The sequence below is a fragment of the Polyodon spathula genome, chromosome 16 (genome assembly GCF_017654505.1).
Source record: "Polyodon spathula isolate WHYD16114869_AA chromosome 16, ASM1765450v1, whole genome shotgun sequence".
Classification (NCBI taxonomy): domain Eukaryota; kingdom Metazoa; phylum Chordata; class Actinopteri; order Acipenseriformes; family Polyodontidae; genus Polyodon; species Polyodon spathula.
The window spans coordinates 11,534,315-11,559,749 of NC_054549.1; the positions used below are offsets into that span (position 1 = coordinate 11,534,315).

Genomic DNA, 25,435 nt, shown 5'->3' on the forward strand with positions numbered 1-25,435 from the left:
TTATTTAGTTTGAACATGAATTTGAAAGCAGAAATAGAAATCTGTTGAACAAATGCCCCTCACAAAGATGGAAACTGTGGGCAACACAAACGCATTAGAATAGCTGGCTGTCGCTTGTGTGACGATTACGGCCCAAGCGGGAGCTATCCAATGACGTTGACGGGTGGTATGGCGGCCGGGAATTGAAGGTGAAGGAGGCTGATGGGTCTGGTATCAAATTAATAATAGTCAGGTATATAATCCCATAAAGTACATTGGAAATAAAACCGTACAAGGGAAAAATAATAAGCACAGCAATTAGAAATAACAACGTAAAAGCATCTGTCTTGAGAGAAAGCGAAACTGAAGAGGCGTGGTGTCCACATTCACACGTTAAATATTATATAATTCTGCGGCGGGCTAGAGAATTGCGTATATTTATTGATATTACAATTCTGCTGATATTACTATTAATAATATATTTTTTTTAACATTAACGAGCAGCAGTGGTGGTGCAACATGCAAGACATGTGAACAACGCTTCAACCTTAAGGTAATGCAATTGCACATATTGTGTTGTGTAATAATACTGTAATAAATACATGTGCAATACGTGTGGGGCACCTGTTGCTTTGGGCTGTGTCTTTGGTTTCAATGTCATTTCACGACGTTTCGTTATTATCTTCGACTGCCTCTAATCCAGGGCAGGCCAACCTAGTATGTTATTTATTTATTTGTTATTAAACTATATAATTAGTACACTATTATATTATATATATAATATAATATATATATATATAATATCTATATATATATATATATATATATAGGGTATATATATATATCGGTGCTATGATGATAAAGCCTTCATTAGGGTAAAGTCTTTTAATTGTTTAAAGGACAGATCAATTGAAATGGCTAACGCATGCCTACTTCCAGAATAAAGTCTTCTCTTGGACTGTAGATATTACAGATCTAGACTGATCAAACATCAATGCTATTAGGTTTTTTTTTTCAATGGTGTAGATTACAGTGACCAGTATAATATATGTCTTTTTTTGTTGGTAACATAATAAAAGCATTATCATTATTATAGATTTATTATTACATTACATTTCATTTATTGTTATCCATTCGCTAGGCGTTCATTGCACTTCATACAGATAAAACTTCTCCCTGAAACTGTGCCATTTTTATATTTTAAGATAGTTAGCTATGTTAAGCCTCCTTTATTTGGTAGAGATTCCGAGTATCCTTTTCCTTCCAGTAGAGAGGATTCCTTGCTTGTTTACATGACCAGGCATTCTGATTCTCTTTTACTGGCCAGCTGTCATTCTGAGCTACATATTCAAACAGCTTGACCTACTCTTCCTGTGGGTGAAAAGTTGCTGACATAGTGCTTCACATGAGGTTTGCCCTTGAGCACTCGAGGCAGTCTTCATTACAATACCCTGTTTGCCCTAAAATCAACCAGACATACAGGAAAGGTGACATTTAACCACAATCGTGCTAAGCATTGCCTCGCAGTACTGTAGTTCTTGCTAAAATTGAAGGGAGGTGGTGTCTGGTCGCCTCGCAACAGCAACACAGAAGGCAGTGCCTGTGAAACTGTCCAGACCAGTTGAAGGAGGGTATTGGAGCTTGCATGTGTGTAGACATGCTGTAGTTGCTGAACCTCTTGTTCAATAGGGAAAGACACACGTTCGAGAACACCACTTCTCCAAACTGTTGGTGTTTTTGCCTGCCTGCACTATTTGTACACGCTAGTCCTGCTTTGCATGGCTGGGTTTAATGGGAATAGTGTGTGATTAGTGTGTAGGACCGTTGCATAGGAAAAGAGTGAATGGGCGGCAGCTAAGGATTGCAAAGACAAAACAGAAAGAGCTGTTTACAAATTTTACCGATTCTCCTAAAGAAGAAAGTAACCTTTAAGGTAAGGCGTGTTTATAATTACCTGTTGAACTCTGCTCTCGTTTTTTCAGTCGCTGCTGGCTAATAAAAATGGATTTAGCGTGCAGCTGATTAGTAAAAAGGAAAAGTGAAACTTCAGATGTTTGAAGAATTGCAAATGCTTTAAGTTAATTGACAGTACTGACTAATTACAATAGGTAAGCCTGTACATAGTCCTGAGTTTCAATTTGTGATCATCTTTTCTGTAAAATCAGAAATACAATATAGAACTTCGATGCTACATTACTACTGTGAATGTCTGGGGAGGATTTTAGGGTAATGGGAAATGGCCGCTAATACAGTATGCAGTCTGTGTGACCTCTTGGACTGCATTGATAGACAGCTGCCAGAAGAAAACTGTTTAACCCGCTAGCGTTTTGAAGGTGACTTGTCCGTCAGTTAGAACTGACGTACTGCACTGTTCTAAGCCAGCAGCAGTGAGGTCTCTTTCATTGAAAATGCTATTTACTACAGCTGGTGCAGGATGATTACAGTTGTGTACTGACACATTGAAACAGCGTTCCCTGTTGTCTGATCAGATTTAGTAAGAGCCTGCTTGTTCACATTGTTGGCACTTGATATTAGATGTTAGGACTGCTTCTCTCCATCTATGCCAGAGGGCTTTTATATTCTTATGGCTTTCCCTTTTATAGCTTTTACAGCACACTGGCAGCACCACCTGGGTGGATAATGTGCTGATCTACTTTTGCTACAATCCCCTTGATATATCTATCTATCTATCTATCTATATATATATATATATATATATATATATATATATATATATATATATATGTCAAGGTAGTTGCATGTGAGCAGGGAATTCCACACCAGGTTTGGCTCCCTTATAACCAAAATAAATCCTAACTTAAAGGAGCTGCTGTTACTTGATGGGAATCAATCAGTTGCGTTTTCAATTGTTGTTCTTTGTGTTCTCCAGCGCAATGTCCCTGATGTTCTCACGTTCCAGCTCCACTGCTATCGGCAAAAAGGACAAGAGACACATGGCAGAGGTGAACGCTTCCCCCCTTAAGCACTTTGTCACGGCCAAGAAGAAGATCAATGGCATCTTCGAGCAGCTGGCTGCCTATATCAAGGAGAGCTCAGCTTTCTTGGAAGGTAGGAGTTGTGCACGAGAATCCTTGCCTATTGAAAGTGCCACAAAATAACCAGGGAAATGACAGTATTAAGCACATTAGAGGTGCAGCTGTTCAGAGTGTGTCAATTTATTCACAGTGTCTTGTGATTAAATCGACACACGACGTTCATGAGGACCCCATCCTACCATATGGCCAGTTGTACTGCAACCTCTTCTTGGCGATATAGACAACGTCTCAGTCCCCTTTTAATAGGTTCAGAGGGGAGGCCAATTCATAGTTGTTCTTAGTACAGTGGAGTAATATTGTACAGTGTGTTAGCAGCGCTAGTATATTGTTCTCGGCTTTTGTGTGTGACAGTCTGCAGTGCTGTGTGTGGATGCCCTCTGTTTACATTGGCCGCTTCTGTTTTAATTGTTTTTTCTTTCCACAGAACCGTACAAGAATGAAAAACTGGACCCTGTTACCACGGAGGAACAGGTGCTGGAAGTGAAGGGGTACCTGTCCAAGGTCGCTGGAATCGGAGAGGTTTTGGCAAGAAGGCACATGAAAGTAGCCTTCTTTGGCAGGTATACCTGACAACAGAGGAAAAAATGACATGGCATAAAACAGTGTAATCTGTTTAAAGCTGACAACACAATTGACTGTTATTATTAAATTGTAAATACCCTAGAACATTAAACAGACTTGGAAAGGCACAGACTATGCCAAATTTTAACAAACACCAAAGAGGATGTTTTTCTCGTGTTTAGATTTCAAGTGTGTCTTCCTGGGTTCGTTTCTTAGGTTCCGTGCTGCATTCCTCTGGTTGTGCAGAACCACAAAGGGAATGTTTATTTTGTTGTGTTGCCTAGCGACAGTCTTGTGAGAGCCATGATTGAGTTATCTTACGATTGTATATTTAAATAAATGGCTAATTAACGAGCACTAAGCTATGTTTTAGCTTTAATTACAAAATGAAATACCCTGTAAAACAATAAATAAAATAAGCTTGACACAAACGGCGAAGTAAATAAGACTCCCCATTGCACAGCAGTGTCGCCCGTTCCAGGTTTTACGAGCTAGACTAGCCATAGGTAACAAGCTCAGGTGTGTCTTATTAAACTCCTAGTAAAAAACAGGAATGGATCAAGCTGCTATTCAATGGGAGTCTTGTTTCAAGCCCCGCACAAAGAGCTTTGCATACCGCAGGTTCAAGTGAACAGCTTCTCTGACAGCTTGTCTCTCTGTAGGACGAGCAATGGGAAGAGTTGTGTGATCAATGCCATGCTTTGGGATAAAGTCCTGCCATCTGGTATTGGGCACACCACCAACTGCTTCCTGAGAGTGGAGGGTACTGATGGAAACGATTCCTACCTTCTCACTGAAGGCTCAGAGGAGAGAAAGAGCATCAAAGTGAGTATCTATATATCAGTTATTAAATTATTTCTAGTGATTGGTTTGAATTCTTTCAAATCCAGTTAAATCTTGAATATATACATACTGTACAGTAGCAGTATCCATACCAATTCACTGGAGAATTACACTCAGTACATTCTAGAATACTTCAGTATTTTGAAAGCAGGTTTTGACTGCACTTCTAGATTCATGTATACCATGACAGAGGGATACTTGACTTCAAAACATAATGAGTGAGCCAGCGGTTCTCTGATCTCTTAACGAGCTAGCCAGTAAAATCTTAAAATAGCAACCACTTGTTCTGCTTATCTCTGTGGGACTGAAAAATCCTCCTGATGTTTTTTGGTTTTTAAATGACTTCACAGAGCAGACAATTAGAATTTGAATGGTCATAGGGTGGTTTGCTGAAGTTTGCAAATGAAATTCTGTTGTGTTCAATTAATCACAATTCTGCTGCAGCAATTACAAATATTATTGCAATAAAAAGTAACGTAAACAACACCACACATTAACAGCGTTACTCTCATTTATTCTAAGTAACCCAAGCGGTAATCACAGTTATGAATATAGAAACACAGTCTGTCACGTTTTATTGTTTTCAAACAAATGGGGTCGAATGACAAATAAATGCGTAATTGAACTATAAATCAATAAATTAGGCCTGTATGGTATATTACAATTGTGAAACTATGCCACAGTTCAGCTACAATTTCAATGGCAGCGGTGTTGTAATTGCAGTTAATTATGAGGTGCACGATTGACTCCAGGTCGGATGCAGAGTAAGACTCCCACAGGGATCCGATTGCTAACCCTGGTTATTTCTGTACCGGATGCTGCAGTAGATCCCTGCTAAAACACTTTTTTTCAGGAGAAGCCAAGCGGGACTGTTTTTGTGGAGATGATCGTAATTACAGATGTTTTCAGTTTTAGAAACAACTTTTAGAAAAAATTTAGTCAAAAGGAAGCAGATTTACAGAACTTTCCAATTGGACCTGCATATTCGTAACGCTGCCATGGTAGCTTATTAAGATTGTACTTAATTACAGTGTTCCAGAAAGAGGGGCCAAGTTCCCATACCATGTCAGGCAAGCATAGTCCAGTCCAGGTTTTTCAAAACCTGCTTAAACGAAGTTGATCCTGTACAGTTTAGTTTGATTATGGAAATTGGAGGGGTGGTGAGTATTTCACCTTGTGCTGGACTGATCTAAACACATGTGTATGAGCCTTGCCCTTCCAGTGTGGGACGTGCACTGCCAAGGATCTAAATTAACCAGGGAATCACCTGACCCAAATACTCTGCTCGGTGTTAAGGGTTTGTATCCAACGGGGAGCTTTTTGCTCCAGTAGCAAGCTTCTAAAATTGGATTTTAGGTACGTGTGCCACGCAGTCTGTTAGATACATTACCAGACCTTCAGTCCTTCTCGCAGTGCAGAGCTTGCACTGTGGCTTTACGCAAGGATGGGACATTTCAAATTAATAAAAATAAGGAATGTGTAGGTTGAGTTTTTTTCTTCTTCATTTCCCTTGCTATTGTATGGTGTTTGTATTTTTCCTTAAAATTGCCTTCATCTGGGCTTGAGCTTGTCTGGAGAATCCTGAGTGCCAGGACTGAACAACCTTCCTTCATTCCTTTTCAAGTCATGTAACTATGTGAACTTAAAGCTAATTCCCAGTCCTCTTTAACTTGCAATACAACAATCTTTTTTTTTTTTTTTTTTTTTTTTAAATAAAACAGATGGGTTTGCTTTCCGCATCGTGATAACAATTCAAATCTAGGTTCCTCGTGACAGGCATCTCAGTACAGCCAGACAGCTGATATATTGATCTCTTAAAATAGTGCTGTTACAATGTGAAGCGTGCAGTGGGGTGTCTGAAGCCTGGCTTCATTCTGACGCCACTATCGGTTCTGGCATTCTTGGAATAGCAGCTACAGCTCAGCTACAGTTGAAACCTTTCTGCCGAACCCATTTACACACAACAGACGTTACGCCTAGTTTTACTGCTGTCAGGTTTAAGAAGTGTTTGCACCCTCTAGAGATAGTAGCTTTGCATTTAAACACAAAGGTTGTCATTGGTGTTCCTTTGGCCCTTTGGATACAGGGTGACGCTAAGCTATATCATTAGAAAATTGGTTAAAAAAACATACTAGGACAGATCTTTACATCAAAACGGAGTTCTAAGGTTAAAAAAATGTGTTGATGGTCTACTTAGTGAATAGTTTTACCTTAAAACAAAGTGCAAACAATGCAGGCATGCTTTTGAGTGAACGGTGCAAGCAGCTGTCTGCTCCACGGCATGGTTTGACTTCACAGGTACCAGTGTGCACATATCATGTCATCTCCATTGGGAATACCTGCTGGCCTCTGTTTATGAATCAAAAGGGGGGGGATGTTGTTTAAGAGAGAAAGCACATAAACTCATAGAAAGAGTTATAAGGAATCTTAATGGCGCTCTCTCCATGCTTGTGTTTGTTAGACAGTGAACCATCTGGCTCACGCCCTCCATCAGGATGAAGACCTGGACGCAGGCAGCCTGGTGTGCGTCATGTGGCCCAAAGCAAAGTGTGCCCTGCTCAGGGACGACCTGGTGCTGGTCGACAGGTGCAGTAACACCGGGTTTTAATACCAGGAGTGTTTGCGCGTCCTTGTACCTGACTGCGTGCAATTTGAAACAAGATTATTCAGAGCGCTTGTTAAATTATTTATTATTTTCATCTGGATTATTTAGAAACACTAGAGATTTTGGGCAATAAACAAGTAAGATCACGCTGGGTAAACAAGGTCTTTGTGAAAACACTGACTTTCTTTTAGTTCTGTTCGTAAAGACTGACTGACTCCGCACACTGCTTGTTGATTCCTGGAAATGCAAACTAATCCGTTCATTAGTCCTACAATGCTGGTTTTGAATTTGAAAAAAAGTAAAGAACAGTAGGATTTTTTTTTTTTTGTAATTCTCAATCGCAGGGTCTTTCTGCAGTGGAATGAGGATTGTTTTTCTCATGCACGTCACAAAGGATTATAATCTTAAAATGAAATCGAAATTGATTTTGAATTTTAGATCGCTTTACATTTAATTGGGGTTTCAGGGATTGCAGAATATGTGTGTGAAACGGTGGGTATTACTGTTTTGAATGCAGTAAAAACGTGTTTACTTCTGTAGTTGTAAGCTTACCTACGTACACGTGTTTAATTGCAGTCCTGGTATTGATGTCACCACTGAGCTGGATAGCTGGATTGACAAGTTCTGCTTGGACGCTGATGTCTTTGTGCTGGTGGCAAACTCCGAGTCGACTCTGATGCAGACGGTAAAGAAAATTCTTAAAACCTGGAAGCTGGCATGCAAAGCACAACCCCTGTGCAACACAGTTTCACTCTTCAGAAATGTACATTGACCCTAAATTTAAAACAACAAACGTTGCTTTTTAGACAGTGCCTGTTTTGTCGCGAGCCAGCTGAGTTTTACAGTTCCCTTTTCTTTCATTCAGGAGAAGCAGTTTTTCCACAAAGTGAACGAACGGCTGTCGACTCCAAACATTTTCATTTTGAACAACCGCTGGGATGCCTCGGCCTCAGAGCCGGAGTACATGGAGGAGGTGAGACTGGAGGGGCTTCGCTGGAAATGCAGCGGGCTGGCTGCCCATGTGCTTCCGCTTCATCTCAATCGCTCGTGTGTCTGTTTTTGCAGGTGCGTCGGCAGCACATGGATCGTTGCACCAGCTTCCTGGTGGACGAGTTGAAAGTGGTGGACCGTGCCCAGGCCAGCGATCGCATTTTCTTTGTGTCTGCTAAGGAGGTGCTGCAGGCAAGGATCCAGAAAGCTCAGGGAATGCCTGAAGCAGGTAATGCACAACTGAAAATATAATTGTGTTTTTTTTTTATTGTTCAATAGATAGCTTCACATTAATTTATTTACTTTTCCACCAGTTGAAAAGTCACTGTCAGGTGGTTAGTACTCAAAGGGAACTGACAACTAGGATTCTTCAGGCTTGGATAAGGACAGATGGATTCTGATATTGGGGACAGTATTTCTCTTTGCATACGCTATGTTGTAATGTAGCTGTTGTATTTTAAAGGTGGTGCTCTGGCGGAAGGTTTTCAAGCAAGAATGTTTGAGTTTCAGAACTTTGAGAGGAGGTTTGAGGTCAGTAAGCAAACAAATAATATTCTACATGTAGACGTGTTAGTTGTGTCTGATGGGGGGTGAACCCACATATACATTTAGCAACCAGTTTAAAAAAAACAGTGAAATGCTAACCTATACCTACCAAGGCAGAGTACAGCCTTTGCTTGTTTATATTTTGGTATCTTTAGGCTGCCATAGGTTTGTAATGTATTTAAGGGTCATACAATGAGTTTAGAAAGACTAGATGCTTTTAATAAGATGACAACCCAAAAAAAAAAAAGTGAATTTGCTCTGTAATTTGTTTTGAAGGAATGCATCTCCCAGTCGGCAGTAAAAACCAAATTCGAACAGCACACAGTGAGAGCGAAGCAGATTTCGGAAACGCTGCGGCTGATCATGGATTCAGTTCACATCGCTGCACAAGATCAAAGGTATGTAGCGTCTCTTCGGCTAGTGGAACACATCATCATGTCATTGTGTGGTAATGCGTGTGCTGTTATAGGCTAGATGAAACCAGCCGGGTAGGAGTACAGTACCTGTTGACTTCATGCAGGCTTGCCTTGCCTATGCGTTTTACAGGGTTCATTGTATGGAAACGAGGGAAGAGCGGCAAGACAGGATGGAGTTTATCGACAAACAGCTGGACCTGCTGACGCTGGACTGTAAGAAGAAGATTAAGCAGATCACAGAGGAGGTGGAGAAACAGGTAAGAGGGGGAACAGACGCACTCCCCTGTACTGTAATCTAAATACTCGGAAAGCACTGCAACCAACCTCCCATTGCATTGCTGTCTGAGCCATTCCATGTGCTACTGTCAGCTTAATTGCACTGTGTAGGCAAGAGGCTGGTTGCGCTGGCAAGGGTTGCTGTGCAGTGGGAGTTTTATCTGGGATTTTGATTTTGTTTTGGGGGAGTGGACACACACGGCTTCTTTTTTGCCAGTGTAAGCTGTAGATGTTCTGTTTCTAGGTCTCGAATGGCATGGCGGAGGAGATCAGGAGGCTCCACGTTCTGGTGGATGAATTCCACGTGGACTTCCACACTTCCCAAGTGGTTCTCAAGGTTTATAAGAATGTAAGTGTATCTTCTGTCTGTGGTGGCTGCAGTTTTCCTTTCTCTACGTTTAAATCCCTCTTACCTCCGCCTCCCTGGTGCCCACAGGGCTTCTGTTTTAGTGAAGTGTGTTCCAGACCTGACCTGTATCCAGTCTGCTGAAGTACAGGCACTGCTTGGAAAGCAACCAGTGTTTTAAGATTTCCAGATAATTTGAGAGCTCGATCTGTAAATAATTTTCTGCTGCGGATATGTCTGGCATGTGTTTGTAGCAACACAATCGCACTCCTTGTGCCTTGCAGGAGCTCCACAAGCACATCGAGGAGGGTCTGGGAAGGAATATGTCTGAGCGATGCTCCAATGCCATCACCACTGCTCTGCAGACAACACAAGCAGAAATGATAGGTCAGCCCTCCACTAATCTGTAACTGTTGTTCTCCCATTAGGGACAGCAGCATGCTGGATTGATCTACAAAAAAATAAAATATATATGCTTCATATTTAATAGAACTAATATCCCCTACCGTAGGCATTCTTGCTAGATAGTATCCGTCACCTTGGTTCAGGGTAGCTGATTATCTATCTTGTGTCAGAAACGATTGCCCAGTAGTAACAGTGATGTTGGCTCTGCAGAGGGGATGAAGCCTCTTCTGCCTGCCCCAATCCGGGAACAGGTGGACATGCTGGTCCCCCGGCAGTGCTTCAGCCTCAGCTACGACCTGAACTGTGACAAGCTCTGCAGTGACTTCCAGGAGGACATCAGCTTCCACTTTTCCCTGGGCTGGACCATGCTGGTGAACCGTTTCCTGGGGCCGAAGAACACGCGGCGAGCGCTCATGGGATACAGCGACCAGGTGCGGCCGAGCGGGCTCCGTTCTTAGACACACCTTCCTGTGAAAGACACATGTTTTACAGTGGGGCAGTTTCCACCTGATCAGTAGGAGTGTTCAGTTTTTAACTGTAGCAATGAAACACTCAATGGTGGCTTGTTTAGTAAAACTAAAAGCAAATCCTATGACGAATGTATCAATCAGAAGTCTTTCTTTAGAAGACATTGAGATAGTTTTAGTTGAAATGTTATAGTTTGTTAATAATTGCTCAGATTTTTACCTACCAGAGTAACTGATTGTGAGGAGGAAACAGATTAAGGTTACACGTTAAATTGGCACAATGGGATTTTTGTGCTATATAAGAACAATATAGAAGGAATATAAAACGCAACCTGGGCTTCAGTGCACTGATCCTCCCCGTCCTCCTTGGGTCCCCAGGTGCCTCGGCCCCTAGCCATCACCCCCGTGAGTACCAGCATGCCTCCCTTCCCTCAAGGCTCGGTGACCCAAGAGGAGCTCATGGTTTCCATGGTCACTGGTCTAGCGTCTTTAACCTCCAGGACATCGATGGGCATCGTTGTGGTTGGAGGAGTGGTGAGTGATTAAGTTGATGTTTTATGATTTTTATAATTGAGTGGTTTTTTTTTTTTTTTTTTTTGCACTCTTTTTATTGTGTTTCATGCTGTTTGCTGTGGTGGTGTGAGCCTCTTGCCAGGCCGTCATTGTAAGTGAGAATTTGTTCAAATTCCTTGCACGCTTTGCACCGATGGGTGCCAGAAATACCCATCCGTGTGTAAACCGTGCTGACCCTCTGCTCTGCAATCGACCCTCAGGTCTGGAAGGCAGTGGGATGGAGGCTGATTGCCCTGTCTGTTGGCTTGTACGGTCTCTTGTACGTTTATGAACGAATGACGTGGACGACGAGAGCCAAGGAGAGAGCTTTCAAGAGGCAGTTTGTGGAGTACGCCAGTGAGAAGCTGCAGCTCCTTGTCAGCTACACCGGGTCAAACTGCAGCCACCAAGTCCAGCAGTGAGTACCCACAGTGTGGGGCATTACTTTATTAAAACACTTTTTTAATGCTGTTCTTCTGGTTGGGCAGTGTGGATGGCTGTGATATTGATTGATTGATACAACATTCACACTGCCATAGAGAACATCGCACAGCCATTCACACTGCCATAGCAGAACATCACACAGCCATTCACACTGCCCAACCAGAACATCACACAGCCATTCACACTGCCCAACCAGAACATCACACAGCCATTCACACTGCCCAACCAGAACATCACACAGCCATTCACACTGCCCAACCAGAACATCACACAGCCATTCACACTGCCATTGAGAACACCACACAGCATTCACACTGCCATAGAGAACACCACACAGCATTCACACTGCCATAGAGAACACCACACAGCATTCACACTGCCATTGAGAACACCACACAGCATTCACACTGCCATAGAGAACACCACACAGCATTCACACTGCCATAAAGAACACCACACAGCATTCACACTGCCATAGAGAACATCACACAGCATTCACACTGCCATAGAGAACATCACACAGCCATTCACACTGCCATAGAGAACATCACACAGCCATTCACACTGCCCAACCAGAACATCACACAGCCATTCACACTGCCATAGAGAACATCACACAGCCATTCACACTGCCATAGAGAACATCACACAGCCATTCACACTGCCCAACCAGAACATCACACAGCCATTCACGCTGCCCAACCAGAACATCACACAGCCATTCACACTGCCATAGAGAACATCACACAGCCATTCACACTGCCATAGAGAACATCACACTGCCATTCACACTGCCCAACCAGAACATCACACAGCATTCACACTGCCATAGAGAACACCACACAGCATTCACACTGCCATAGAGAACACCACACAGCATTCACACTGCCATAGAGAACACCACACAGCATTCACACTGCCATAGAGAACACCACACAGCATTCACACTGCCATAGAGAACACCACACAGCATTCACACTGCCATAGAGAACACCACACAGCATTCACACTGCCATAGAGAACACCACACAGCATTCACACTGCCATAGAGAACACCACACAGCATTCACACTGCCATAGAGAACACCACACAGCATTCACACTGCCATAGAGAACACCACACAGCATTCACACTGCCATAGAGAACACCACACAGCATTCACACTGCCATAGAGAACACCACACAGCATTCACACTGCCATAGAGAACACCACACAGCATTCACACTGCCATAGAGAACACCACACAGCATTCACACTGCCATAGAGAACACCACACAGCATTCACACTGCCATAGAGAACACCACACAGCATTCACACTGCCATAGAGAACACCACACAGCATTCACACTGCCATAGAGAACACCACACAGCATTCACACTGCCATAGAGAACACCACACAGCATTCACACTGCCATAGAGAACACCACACAGCATTCACACTGCCATAGAGAACACCACACAGCATTCACACTGCCATAGAGAACACCACACAGCATTCACACTGCCATAGAGAACACCACACAGCATTCACACTGCCATAGAGAACACCACACAGCATTCACACTGCCATAGAGAACACCACACAGCATTCACACTGCCATAGAGAACACCACACAGCATTCACACTGCCATAGAGAACACCACACAGCATTCACACTGCCATAGAGAACACCACACAGCATTCACACTGCCATAGAGAACACCACACAGCATTCACACTGCCATAGAGAACACCACACAGCATTCACACTGCCATAGAGAACACCACACAGCATTCACACTGCCATAGAGAACACCACACAGCATTCACACTGCCATAGAGAACACCACACAGCATTCACACTGCCATAGAGAACACCACACAGCATTCACACTGCCATAGAGAACACCACACAGCATTCACACTGCCATAGAGAACACCACACAGCATTCACACTGCCATAGAGAACACCACACAGCATTCACACTGCCATAGAGAACACCACACAGCATTCACACTGCCATAGAGAACACCACACAGCATTCACACTGCCATAGAGAACACCACACAGCATTCACACTGCCATAGAGAACACCACACAGCATTCACACTGCCATAGAGAACACCACACAGCATTCACACTGCCATAGAGAACACCACACAGCATTCACACTGCCATAGAGAACACCACACAGCATTCACACTGCCATAGAGAACACCACACAGCATTCACACTGCCATAGAGAACATCACAGTCATTCACTTTGCCCAAGCAGAACATCACACAGACATTCACACTGCCATAGAGAACATCACACAGCCATTCACACTGCCCAACCAGACCAGTGTGATGATATAAGTTTATAATGCCTAGCTGTGATATACAGACACTAGTTTTCAAGACCTCAAGAGTCTCTTCATGTGTACGTGCATAAAATCCAAAGGCTTATTTCATTGGCCTTACTTCAAAAGATTTGAGGAATTTGTACTGTTGAGAATCTTGCATGAGCATTGTTACTGCATGCCCCAAAGCAACCAAAACCGCTAATAATTGAGTGCAAGCTTTAGCATTTTTTAGTTTAAAAGAAGTCATGGCTGTATTTGGGCCCTACACATACTGTATACTGCACATTACATGCAGAAACCTGCTGCACTGTTCATTGCAGATTAGAACTGAGGAGATCAAAGAACTGTACTGCTTCGAAACTAGATATCCACGCGTACGAACGGGCATGTTAAGTTGAAACACGTTTAGGTGCAGTAAAATGTGCTATTCAAAGAAAACAAGAATGCTTTTTAACTTTCCTGCATACAGATCTGACCACAAGCTTATTGTGCCCTCTTGTGGAAAGAGATGGATTTCACAGATACCAATCAAGCCTGGTCCTCGTGTATCCCTAACACACCATGTTTTTTAGTTTCAACCAGTTTCATTTGTATTGTAATAGAATATCTTCTATAGCACTCGGTGTAGCTGTAGAAGCGTGCCTGTCTTTCTTGGGTGCACAGGGTTGGGGGTCAAATCCTGTTTTTCAATTCTAATTCTTTTTTAGAATCAATTCAATTCCAATTTCTTTGAAGGAATTGATATTTTAAAGAGGTTATTGTTGTGATTTTGTTCAGTTGCTTTTGTTTGAAGCCAATTTAATTGACTTAGCTGACTTCAATGCAAGTAATTGGTTGCCACTGTGAGAAGCTCATATTTAACAGAATAATGCTCACTGCAATTGAATCGATTAAAATGGAATAGGAATTGGAATTGATTGTAAAATGAAACTGGAATTGAGAAACAGAAATTGACCCCAACTCTGCAGAGGAAAACAGTACAGTGCATGTGCCAGGACCCCCTTGAAAAACGAGACGCATATCTCAAAGGTTTTTATCCTGGTTAAATACATGAATTTGAAATACATTTGTTTAAAATAAAACCTGGGTGATTGCCCTTGAACACTCAAGCTTGTCATTATGATAAAATGTGTTCATTACACAGAATATAAAATACCATCAAATTGAGGGAACACCGCGATTTACAGTGTCTACACAGATCTGTCCTGCACAGATCTGTCCAAACCGTCTTGTCTAAAGCTGAGGAAACACAAAGCCTGGCTTGGAACTTGGTTTCAGGAGACTAGGTTTCAGACCACTGCATGGCAACCCAGGGGAGGCATGGTTTGTTACAGCAAAGTTGCTTCTAACTAGGTCTCTCTTGGAAGCAGGTTTCCAGCCACTGTTCCCTCAACCTAACTCTGTCTGTCTTGCAGGGAGCTGGGGGGCACATTTGCCCAGCTCTGCCAGCAGGTAGATGTGACCCGACAGAACCTGGAAGATGAGATCAAGGAAATGAACGAGAAGATTGAACTTCTAGACTCATTGCAGAGCAAAGCCAAACTTCTTCGGTGAGAAATCATGCTTCTTATTGTCATCACCGTCATACATACAGTCCGCAGTGTGTAACGTGCACGTTCGGTTTTTTGCAAGGTTGTAGCAGGTTTTCCAAAGTCAGGGCTAAGAGTGGACTTGCAGAGCTCTCGTGTACCAGCAGGTGGTGCTGTTTGGCAACGGATGTTTCATGAGTGTACTGCTTTGGATAGGAAAGCAGAAGGGAGGGGTCAGACTGTGAATGTAAAATGCATACGTTTTGTTTTTCTCCTTTAGGAACAAAGCAGGCTGGCTGGACAGTGAACTCAACATGTTCACTCAGCAGTACCTGCAACAGGGCAGGTGAGGCACTAAGGGGGGAAGACAGAGGTGCTGCAGAGAAACCAACAATGTCTATTCCTGGGCTAATCGAGGAAAAACCCTGACCATGAATTCTTCAGAAACAGATGAGAAGTAGCAGAAATGTGTGTACACTGTATAAGCTGTGTAAATGATTAACTTTCCTGCTTAGATCATTTATAAGATATTCCTTCTGCACCTTAATTTATGCTTAAGGCAATTTCATTCATGCTTTTAAAGATATAATTTATTTAACACCAAATGTCCCAAGAGCTGTCATAACATATGTCAAGTCTCTGAAGCAGTAATTCATTGCTATGACTTTTGGTACTGTACCTATAATTTATAAGTGTAAAATGCCTTTTTTTAAAATATTATAGCTCATATGTGCCACATTATGCATAAGTGATTTCTATGTAGTACCACACAATGGCATTTGAAAGGGAGGGGTAACTGTGATTATTATAACATGCTGTTTAGAAGCAAAGCAAATGACACAACTCGGTAGTGGGCTACTGTTTCCTATGCAATCCCAGACACTCATCAGGGTTTTGCTGCGCAGTAAACTGCACTGTGTATTGCAACACAAATGCATGTCCACTCTGCAAAGGGTTTAGCAATATAGCTGGCTGTTAGGCATGTGACCTAGGATACACTATACCCTGTTAATAAGCAGGTAAATTAACTTTAAAAATCAGATAGGGCCGTAGATCTTTACTGCACTGAAAAAATAGCCAGCAAGGGCTGTTTGTGTATAGTATATGTGGGAATAACATATTAAGGATTGAACTGAACAGGACCCTGAACAGCCTCTCTATAGCAAGTCAGGATACAATGAGCTAAAGGGACGTGCAGTTTATATCTGGAAATGTGATCATGCCAAGAAAAGTAACGCTACATTTTTTAGTAAAATCTAGTTTGTGTGGTTCTTGTCTTTTGGTCAGTTATTTCATATGTTTTCCGCGAGATCTACAAGGAAGATGTAGGTATTGTCCTATTTGAATAATTGAAGAGTCAAATTGAGATCCGTCATCTCGCCTGAGAAAGGGACGATAGTGTCTCTCTTTGGAGTGTCGCGTAAGTGCTTTCGTCGTATTTAACAGCAGAGAAACGTTGCCGCTGTTATTAAAGGCATTGATTTAAGGAACACAGTAGAGTTGAAATGCCTCCTTATTAGAATTTACACTAGAGACCATTCGATCAACTTGAATTCTGTATTGGAGAAGGCACGTTTTGAAGTCTGCATGATGCAGTGGTGGACAGAAGCACTGCTTCCTTGCTTTTGTATCGATATACAGGTGGTGCCAATTGATTCGAATAAACCTTCAGGAAAAATGCACTTTTTATGTTTTTGCTGCTTAAGTTATTGTTTTTTTTTTGGTTGTTGTAACCAAGCTAAAGAAAGTGAATAATTTACTGCTTGTTGTAATGTACTGAGTCACATGTGGGTTTGAGGGGTCAGTATGTTTTGAATACAGCGTGCATGTGGTTGTTATTGCAGTACACGTTGGGTGCCCTCTGCATTGTAATGGAACAGTAAAATTCAGACTAAATTACTTGCTTTGCCTTTTTTCCCCTTGTTTTATTTTGACGGAAGGCAAACCCTGTCTCCACCTAAGGCTGTAAAAGGATAAGGGTCTAATGGAGGGAAATTTAGCTTTACACTTTATCAGATTACTTAAATACAGCTTGTGTTCTGAATAAAGAAAACAGAAAGGGGGTACTTCATGGGTTAAAATGGGCAGAATTGCACAAGAAACTAACAGTGATCCTTGACATTGGTGTGGATTCTTTAGGATTTCAGAACCAGTCAGGGTAGCCTTCTATTTTACCAGCATGCTCCATTAATAATCTCCCCCCTCCCCTTGCTTCAGGGTGGCTAATTAAAGGTAGTGGATAATTAAATTTAATATATGAGCTGCCAACCTAACCAACATTTAAAAATATTATATATGTATATGTTCAAACATTAATATTCTCGGCTGCGCTTTACAATAATGAAACCTAACGTATGATGCCTGTCAGGGAGTCGAAATTATAATGTAATACTTAATTAAAGGAAAAGTAATTAAAAACTCTAACGGAATGCCAAATTTCTAAAGAATTTTCTATTTATTTATTTATTTATTTATTTATTTTTTGGTTTGTTTTTTTAAGAGATTTATACAGTTGCAATAGAACCAGCAGAATGAATAGCTGAAGTTTGTTGGTATTTTAAGTATTTAATACAGTCTTCACCTGATTTACAGTGTTTTATTCCAGACTGGTTCTGTTGAGGTCAGGTTACCTGTCCTGTGTTATAAGATATTTATGATGAATCCATCTTTTTTGGTTGGGCTGCCAGTTTCATCATTGGTGAATGCAAGAATAAGAACACTGAATGACGTCATGGTTTGTTTAATTCTCTTCTCGATGATGTCACAAAGCTGCATTCAGCGCTGTAACCAACTGTGCCGTATGTCACTTTATTCTTCCTGTTTAATACAAGCAGAGAAACAAGGAACATGATTCCTTTGGGATGAGAGAACAAGACCTGAGGTAAGTTTAAATTGAAAGTTTAACAATGGAGAATCGCCTATCAAACCTAAGAGATCAAAAAGTAAATGAGCCAGTAGTTTAACACGTTACAAAAAACAAACAGAACATGAAGGACCTAGGATTTGTAGTTTTAGAAGAAATCAAATGAGATAATGTACAATGCAGAAGAATAAAGGAAAATAAATGAAGAGACTCAATACCACGATGATGTCTGAAAGGTTAAATAGAAATGAATCAAAAATGGTTAACTGTAGTAAATAAAAACAAATTATAAATTATTTATAATTTGGAATAATAAAATGGTAAAAAAAAAAAAAAAAAAAAATATATATATATATATATATATATATATATATATATATATATATATATATATATATATATATATAATAAACATAATTCTTAAGAACCATGTACAGATATGAGTTCTTATTCGCAGGCAAAAACCGGTAAGTTCAATACAACCAAATTTCTGCTCATTAAGGTTTAAATAATTGTTTAATTGAACTAATTCAACCTTCACACGGGTCCCTGAGTGACATTCTTTAAGCAGAAAATCTGATAGAGATAGGTGTAAGGTATAATATACTGTTCTTACAACTATATATATATATTTTTTTTGGTTGAAAGGAATAAAAAAAAATTTAAAAAGCTGCCGCAGAAGAGACCTATACAATAGGATGCAACTGCTGATCCTTGTCTTGCTGCTGCATGCAGTCCTGACGGCTTACTCTGCTAATGCCTCATCCACGGGGCAGGTTCCTCTGAAGAAACCCTCTCATTCTGTCGGGTTAATAGAGGGGCAGAAATTTGAGGCCAACTGCAGCCTGAGCGGCATCACAGCCCCACCCGAGGGGCTGCTGATCGCCTGGAACTGGAAGGTGGGGAACGAGTACCCAGTGAGGCTCGCCAACCACTTCTCAGACAACACCCAAGAAACCGTCAAATACAGCGCAAGTCAGTTCAGAGGAAGGCTCTGGGTGCACCTAGAGAAGTCAAGCTGCTGCATCCTGACGATCAAGCCGGTCCGCACCAGTGACTCCGGGGAGTACCAGTGCCTTATCAATGGGAACCAGGAGCTCCTGCTGGACCTTCACGTTGACAAGCCTTTCAGGAACATCGAAATTAGTTACGAACCAAAAAATGTTACAGAAGGGGAGGAAGTGACGGTGACCTGCACGGCCGATGGCGGGTACCCACAACCTGATGTGCAATGGGTATCCGAGGGGCAGAAGGTGACTAGAGAGGCCAAGACAACAATGACCAGGTCCAGTGATGGCAGCTTCAATGTGCGCACTATCCTGCGTAAAGACGCCAAGGTGGGGGTTCGGTATTCCTGCAGCATCTGGGACAGGTTCACTGAGAAACTCCTGTTGGAGTTTGTAGAACCCATCCCGGGCCCAAAAGTCAAGACGCCGCTGAAAGAAGTGACGGGCATTCTTGGCAAGAACGTGGTGCTGAAATGCAGGCTGTCTCTCCCCCACAATAACTCGGACATCATGAAAGAGCTGTCCATCATCTGGCTGGTTCACGACCCGACGGGCACAGAGAAGATCATCCATGAAGTGATCCAAGGAGACAGAACGCTCTCTTCTGCCAAGTATTTTCAACGCACCAAAAACTTCTGGAATACCTTTGTGTCCCAAGGCATAGCTGACTTGGAGATACAGGCGGTCACTGTCGAGGACATGGGGAACTACATTTGCAGGATTAAGAAGGGGACTGAGTTGATAGGGGAGAATTTTGTGGAGCTAAAGGTCACCTCGCCCTACTCCAAACCAGTCATTACCTATGTCAGGCGTGATATTCACCAGCAGCAAGTGCTGCATCTCTTGTGCCTGACCCAGGGAGGGTTCCCAATAGGGGATATCCAGTGGCTAGGGCCTGGGCAGAAAGATCTGACCGATCAGTCAGAGAGTCACGTCAAAGTGACGTCAGACGGGATGTACAAAATGGTGAGTGATCTGAAAATCGTTGTGGACGTGGATGACACGTACACCTGCGTGGTCTCGAACCCCTGGCTGGAAAACAAAGAGACCGAAGTTATTACCTTCGTGAACAAAAACAGATGATGTACTAAAAAAAAAAAAAAAAAAAAAAGGGGTGCGACTTTCAGTTTGAATTTACTGTATCAGAATATGTCAAAAAAAGAAAGACTGCTTTTAAAATGTTTTTTTTTTAAGGAAATATCACAAATGTGGCGGTGTGTGTTTATTTTTTAAAACATTTCTTCATATTATTTAATTCTGGAACTTTGTGCTATTCAAACTGTATTGGTCTATAACCTATAACCTAACTAAAACCATCAGTTTAATCTCAGATTAACCTAATCTACCCAATGAATGACTAGCAAAACAGTGGAACTCATTAGTATCCATTGGTCACAATTACTGTGTGCATTTAATATTAGAGTTAGGTTTTAATTATTGTTTTTTTCATTCCCCTTACTATTGTAATATTTATAAATTAAGGTAAATGTAGACTTAACTACTTTGTTTTGCTATAAGGATGAGACCAGACCATGTTTAGCATTTTAACAATGTTTCCCGTTTATTAGTTCCAAATCCCCACATTACATTCTACACTGAACGTTATTGCTTAGATACAATACGTGTCACTAGTATTAACAGAGATAGGCAATTGATCAGATCAGTGCAACCAACCACTAACCACCCTCTTACAAGGTTACCATGGTTAATTGCTTACCGGAATTTCCTTTCCCATACATTTCAAACTGAAGTTACCTTAGCAGTTCCACTGAAAGTCACCTCCAGCAACCTGGTTTAACATCACCAGCACATCAAAGCACACTTCAGCGGATAACCATTTATCAATCGGCAGAGAAAAAATAAGGCACCCAGTTTTTCACAATGTCATAACCCTAATTATCGTCATGCCCATTACCTGAAATGCTACCATTTATAACTGTGATGTTTTACTCTTACAACAGTAATTAAGTCAGTATCTAAGCGAGGACCGCTGTGCCTTCCCCTTCTCCCCGAGTTCATTTGCATGTTAATTATCATTAGCGGCCAGGGAAACAAGTCCTAAACAGCTTAATTAGCAGCTTAATCATTTTATACAAGAACTTTCTCCCTGGTTTAATACATTAGTGGCTGTTGTAATTTTTTAAGTCAGATTATCTTGGGGTGCTTCTGGTTGAAGAGGGATTTAAACTTGCTCCCAACCCCCCTTTGTTCTGAACTGAGCTTTGAAAAACTCAAGCAATAAACCGTTAGCAGTTTCCCACTTTCATTTAAAAAAATAAATAAATGCAGAAACAATGCTGAAATTGTTTTTATAACAGAGCTGTTACAATCTTCTGCCACTGGAGGGATGCTGAGAAATAACACTTTGAAGGACTAAAACGCCAATAAATGTAGTAAATCTTTTCCCTGATTACAGGACTATGGGCTATACAATCTCAAATACTTGAGCTATCTTTCATGGAAGTAAAGTTTTATAGAAAACCATCAACTTACTATGAGGAACTGTTTTTCGCTTGCCATATGCTTCGCCTGCATGGTTTCCCAGTCTTGAAAGGCTAATCAAATGACAGGTAGACACAGTGAGTGGTTGTTGCATGTCAAGGACGCATTCCTTCATTCACTGTTCCTCCTGTGAACTCTATTTCTGGTATGATTTACAAAATTAATCAAAATTAAATGTACAGTTTTATCTTTATATGTGATATTAGACACAACATCTACCAGTATGTGTAAATAAATTGCACGTCACTTCAGAGTTCTAACCAACAGGGGTCGCCAAAAGTCTGCGATTAATAACTCAAAGCGTCTTTTGATGGGTTAACAGCTATCGGGTACTCCAACCTCTCTACCATTTGTATTTTACTATTTCACACTTTAGAAATATGTATTGTTTTGTGTTGCTCATTTACCCTCTGTTGATATAAAAACAGATACATCAAAAGGAACCAAGTTGGAAGTTTTTGAAAATGTAATTCCAAAGGGTATTTATGGACTGCGGCAGTGAACCGTTCATAGCGTGGCTCTGGTGGCAGGTCAAACGGAAGCTTTCGGTCTCACAGCTATGCTTTCCCCCGTGGAATAGCTAAATATGAAATTACACCAGTTTTAAAAAGTACTGGAGGTCGCCTAGATCTACTGCACCAAATTAATTGCATATCGCATGCACAAAGAACGCTTTTAAAATTGTCACCCATGTCACGGAGCAGCATATAACAATTCAATGACAAAGTACAAGCACTTGCCGTACACTGCAGAAATGAATTACAATGCTGAGTTTCTCAATATTAAAGTGATGGTAGTTTAAGAATAATTTACTAATATTATGTTTGTTTGTATTAATAAATATATATACACACACACACACACACACACACACACACATATATATTATGTTGATTAAAACAGCTTTGAGGTTTATTTCTGGGACGTGCTTATCTGCTCAAAGTGTCATAATGAATATGCAACTTTTTGTCTTCTTAAGAAAAAAAACTCTTCCATACCTCTTCAATTTAACTTGACAAATTTGCGTAGGTGTATTAGACACCAATAGGTAAGTTAAAATAACTGATTAATCCCTACGCGGAGGAGTTTTGAAGGCACTGACACTGAAATAACATGCAATTTTTCTCATTAAATAAAGCAGGAACGGAGGCCCTGTGCGAGAATGTCTCATCAGACAGCATTAAATAGAATTATGGGCTGTTCCTGAAAGCTACTGGGAGCCTAATTGAAAGAAAAGGAGGGCGTGGCCGCTGTTATGCTCACCCCGGCGCAATAGCTTTGCATTGCGCTCTCTGAAAGCGCCATCACTGACATGCATTCGATCGAGGGACTGAATGATGTCATAACCTCAAGGGACCTGCTCGAGTGGCGTACGCAGTCATTTAAGTAATGGACTCCTTTCTTGACAGCTATCCTAACGTCTTTAAAATTAAGAAAAAAAAACCCGGCACAGTTCAATTTTGAGACCTCCTCAACGTTGTCAGTTAATCCGTTGGCTGGCATTCAACAATAATATTACAGGACATTCGGCTGGCAGAACGAAATTAAAACAACATGAGGTGGGGGGGAGGTGCAGTGCTGTATTGACTAAGGCCTTAGCTATGGACGGTACAACTCTAAGGGGGCAGACTGATGAAGAGCGAGAGTCAGTGTTTGCAATCCTTGTGAGTGGTGCTTTGTGGGGAGTAACGATTCAGCGATGAATCCCTATTCTTTCTTTGCATGATATGTTGTATTGTAACAGAGGCATGCATCATTTACATGGCGATACTAGACCAGAAGCACACCACAGCTCATTTTACATCACCAAGTGGTTCTTGAATGAAGAATATGTTTTATAGTTGCTATGGATACATCATTGATTTTTTTGACTTGCCATGAAATGATCATTTTGACCTTATTATGCATCATGCAAGCAACCCATCAAGACCATGACGTGTGGTTCGAGACCTCCTATGTCTTTGAATCTCTCGTTCCAGAAAAATAAAGCAAGCCTTCATCTCAAACAAAATCTGTTGTTATTATGCGACACAGATTACACAAAGAGCTGCATATCTTTGCATGTCATGACAGCAGAAGGGTACACACACCGCTGACAGGGGATTGGAGACAGAATTCGAGAGCATTCGCTACTTTGAAGCTTACACGTGTTCGCTTGTCACTGGATAAAAAGCTGTAAGGGTAATAAAACAAATCCTGTCAATTGAATTCGCATTTAGACGTGATTTGTTATATCTGTAGAGGCTGCGTTAAAAAAATACATATGGCCCAGATGTCAGTTTGTGAACATGAGAAAGTAATATGTTTACAGAAGCACGGGGGCGAGATTGCTCCCCCTTTTTGAAGAGTGAGTCATAGCAGTAGTTCAGTCGGAGCTCTGCAGGTGTGTGATTCCTTTCCAGACTCTAAACTTGACATGCCCTAATACCGAACAAATGTCCCCTTTAACTCCCCTCTTGGAAAACTGAACGCTTTTGGCAGTCCTCTTACTCCTATCTCCACCGACAGCCTGTAACCGCTCCCAACTTGCAGTATATCTTAACTTTTTAAAGCTGTAACAACTTTGCAACACCATATAAAAATGTATTATGAAAAATGGAATTCTAAGCTGTAATAGTTATTTAATACATGGAATTGATTTTGAACAATTATGTTTTAGCTCCCAATCATTGGTTGTATATGTATTTATATATGTATCTTTCCAAATGATTGTTCTTTTTATCTATTGAGCACAGTGAATATGTAGAGTGAAAATGTATTGGTAATCATACGAAAGAACATGCATTGGTAATGCTAAACCAGTTTGCTGGAGGTGACTGGCATAAGTAAAGTTGCTAAGGTAATTTAAGTTTGGAATGGCGGAAGTGATAAAAACATGTGCAGGAATGAATGAAGAGGAGATCTATGGTAAATAATTAACTACAATAACTTTGTAAATGAGAGTAGTTAGTGGTTGGTTGCACCTGGGTGGAGTAACTGCTGAGTAACTCGTTTCTATTACAATTAGAAACAAGTTGTAATCATGTAGTCTCTGAGCTACCAGAGTAGAAATAGCAGGCATAGAGGAGACACAGACAGAGAAACTCCCAATACCTCCAGATCATCAGTAGAAATAGCAGGCATAGAGGAGACACAGACAGAGAAGCTCCCAATACCTCCAGATCATCAGGATAATCAGGGTAGTGTCTGAGGCTCTCTCTCCAGGGGAGGTAATCTAATCAGCTGCCTTTCTCTGCTCATCCTACTGCCACATATTGTATCTAAACAATAACGTTTAATGCAGAATGTAATGTGGGGATGTGGACGTAATAAATGGGGAACATTGTTAAAATTTGAAACATGGTCTGGTCCTTATAGGGAAATAAATAAGTTAATTCCATGGTTTACCTTAATTCATAAACCTTACAAATACGTCTTTAAATCTTTCATTTGCTATTCATATTCAAGTCATGTTTGAGATTTGGTATAGTCACTTTTCATTACAAGTGTTATTTTTTTTCACATTGCATGTACAGGACAGGAACAGGACCGAAAAATAAAAAACACCCGCCATAACACTGTCAATGAGGTGTAGGATGGTACAGATTTGATAAGCCTGCGAAGTGTTTAAGTCACAGAGAAGGTGTTTTACAGAATACATTGCAGCAGTACCATTTGCATTACAAATGAATGACTTTAACACAACAGTGTGCTACATATTGCCTGACTATCCTATATT

The 25,435-nt window shown here is 41.2% G+C and overlaps 2 protein-coding genes across 7 annotated transcripts; both read left to right on the forward strand.

Moving 5' to 3' along the window:
• Nucleotides 1-115: 115 nt before the first annotated feature.
• On the forward strand, nucleotides 116-17,244 carry LOC121328846 (mitofusin-2-like). 6 transcript variants are annotated; one of them, XM_041273948.1, is made up of 19 exons: nucleotides 116-232; nucleotides 484-532; nucleotides 2,900-3,048; nucleotides 3,460-3,595; nucleotides 4,259-4,421; nucleotides 6,901-7,025; nucleotides 7,621-7,729; nucleotides 7,910-8,017; nucleotides 8,110-8,263; nucleotides 8,498-8,565; nucleotides 8,857-8,978; nucleotides 9,127-9,253; nucleotides 9,517-9,621; nucleotides 9,903-10,005; nucleotides 10,234-10,454; nucleotides 10,869-11,024; nucleotides 11,264-11,460; nucleotides 15,232-15,366; nucleotides 15,626-17,244. In XM_041273948.1, the coding sequence occupies exons 3-19, from the start codon at nucleotides 2,934-2,936 to the stop codon at nucleotides 15,693-15,695; spliced, it is 2,214 nt and encodes a 737-aa protein (XP_041129882.1). In that variant the 5' UTR covers nucleotides 116-232; nucleotides 484-532; nucleotides 2,900-2,933; the 3' UTR covers nucleotides 15,696-17,244. The 6 variants fall into 6 exon arrangements, with proteins under 6 accessions (XP_041129882.1, XP_041129881.1, XP_041129878.1 ...); XM_041273944.1 differs by having other exon boundaries at nucleotides 118-232; nucleotides 2,870-3,048; XM_041273945.1 differs by having other exon boundaries at nucleotides 145-188; nucleotides 2,870-3,048.
• Nucleotides 17,245-18,742: 1,498 nt separating this feature from the next.
• LOC121328526 (CD276 antigen-like) lies at nucleotides 18,743-22,587 on the forward strand. The gene has a single exon (XM_041273227.1). It carries the CDS (start codon nucleotides 18,907-18,909, stop codon nucleotides 20,296-20,298), a length of 1,392 nt encoding a protein of 463 aa, XP_041129161.1. The 5' UTR covers nucleotides 18,743-18,906; the 3' UTR covers nucleotides 20,299-22,587.
• Nucleotides 22,588-25,435: the final 2,848 nt, after the last annotated feature.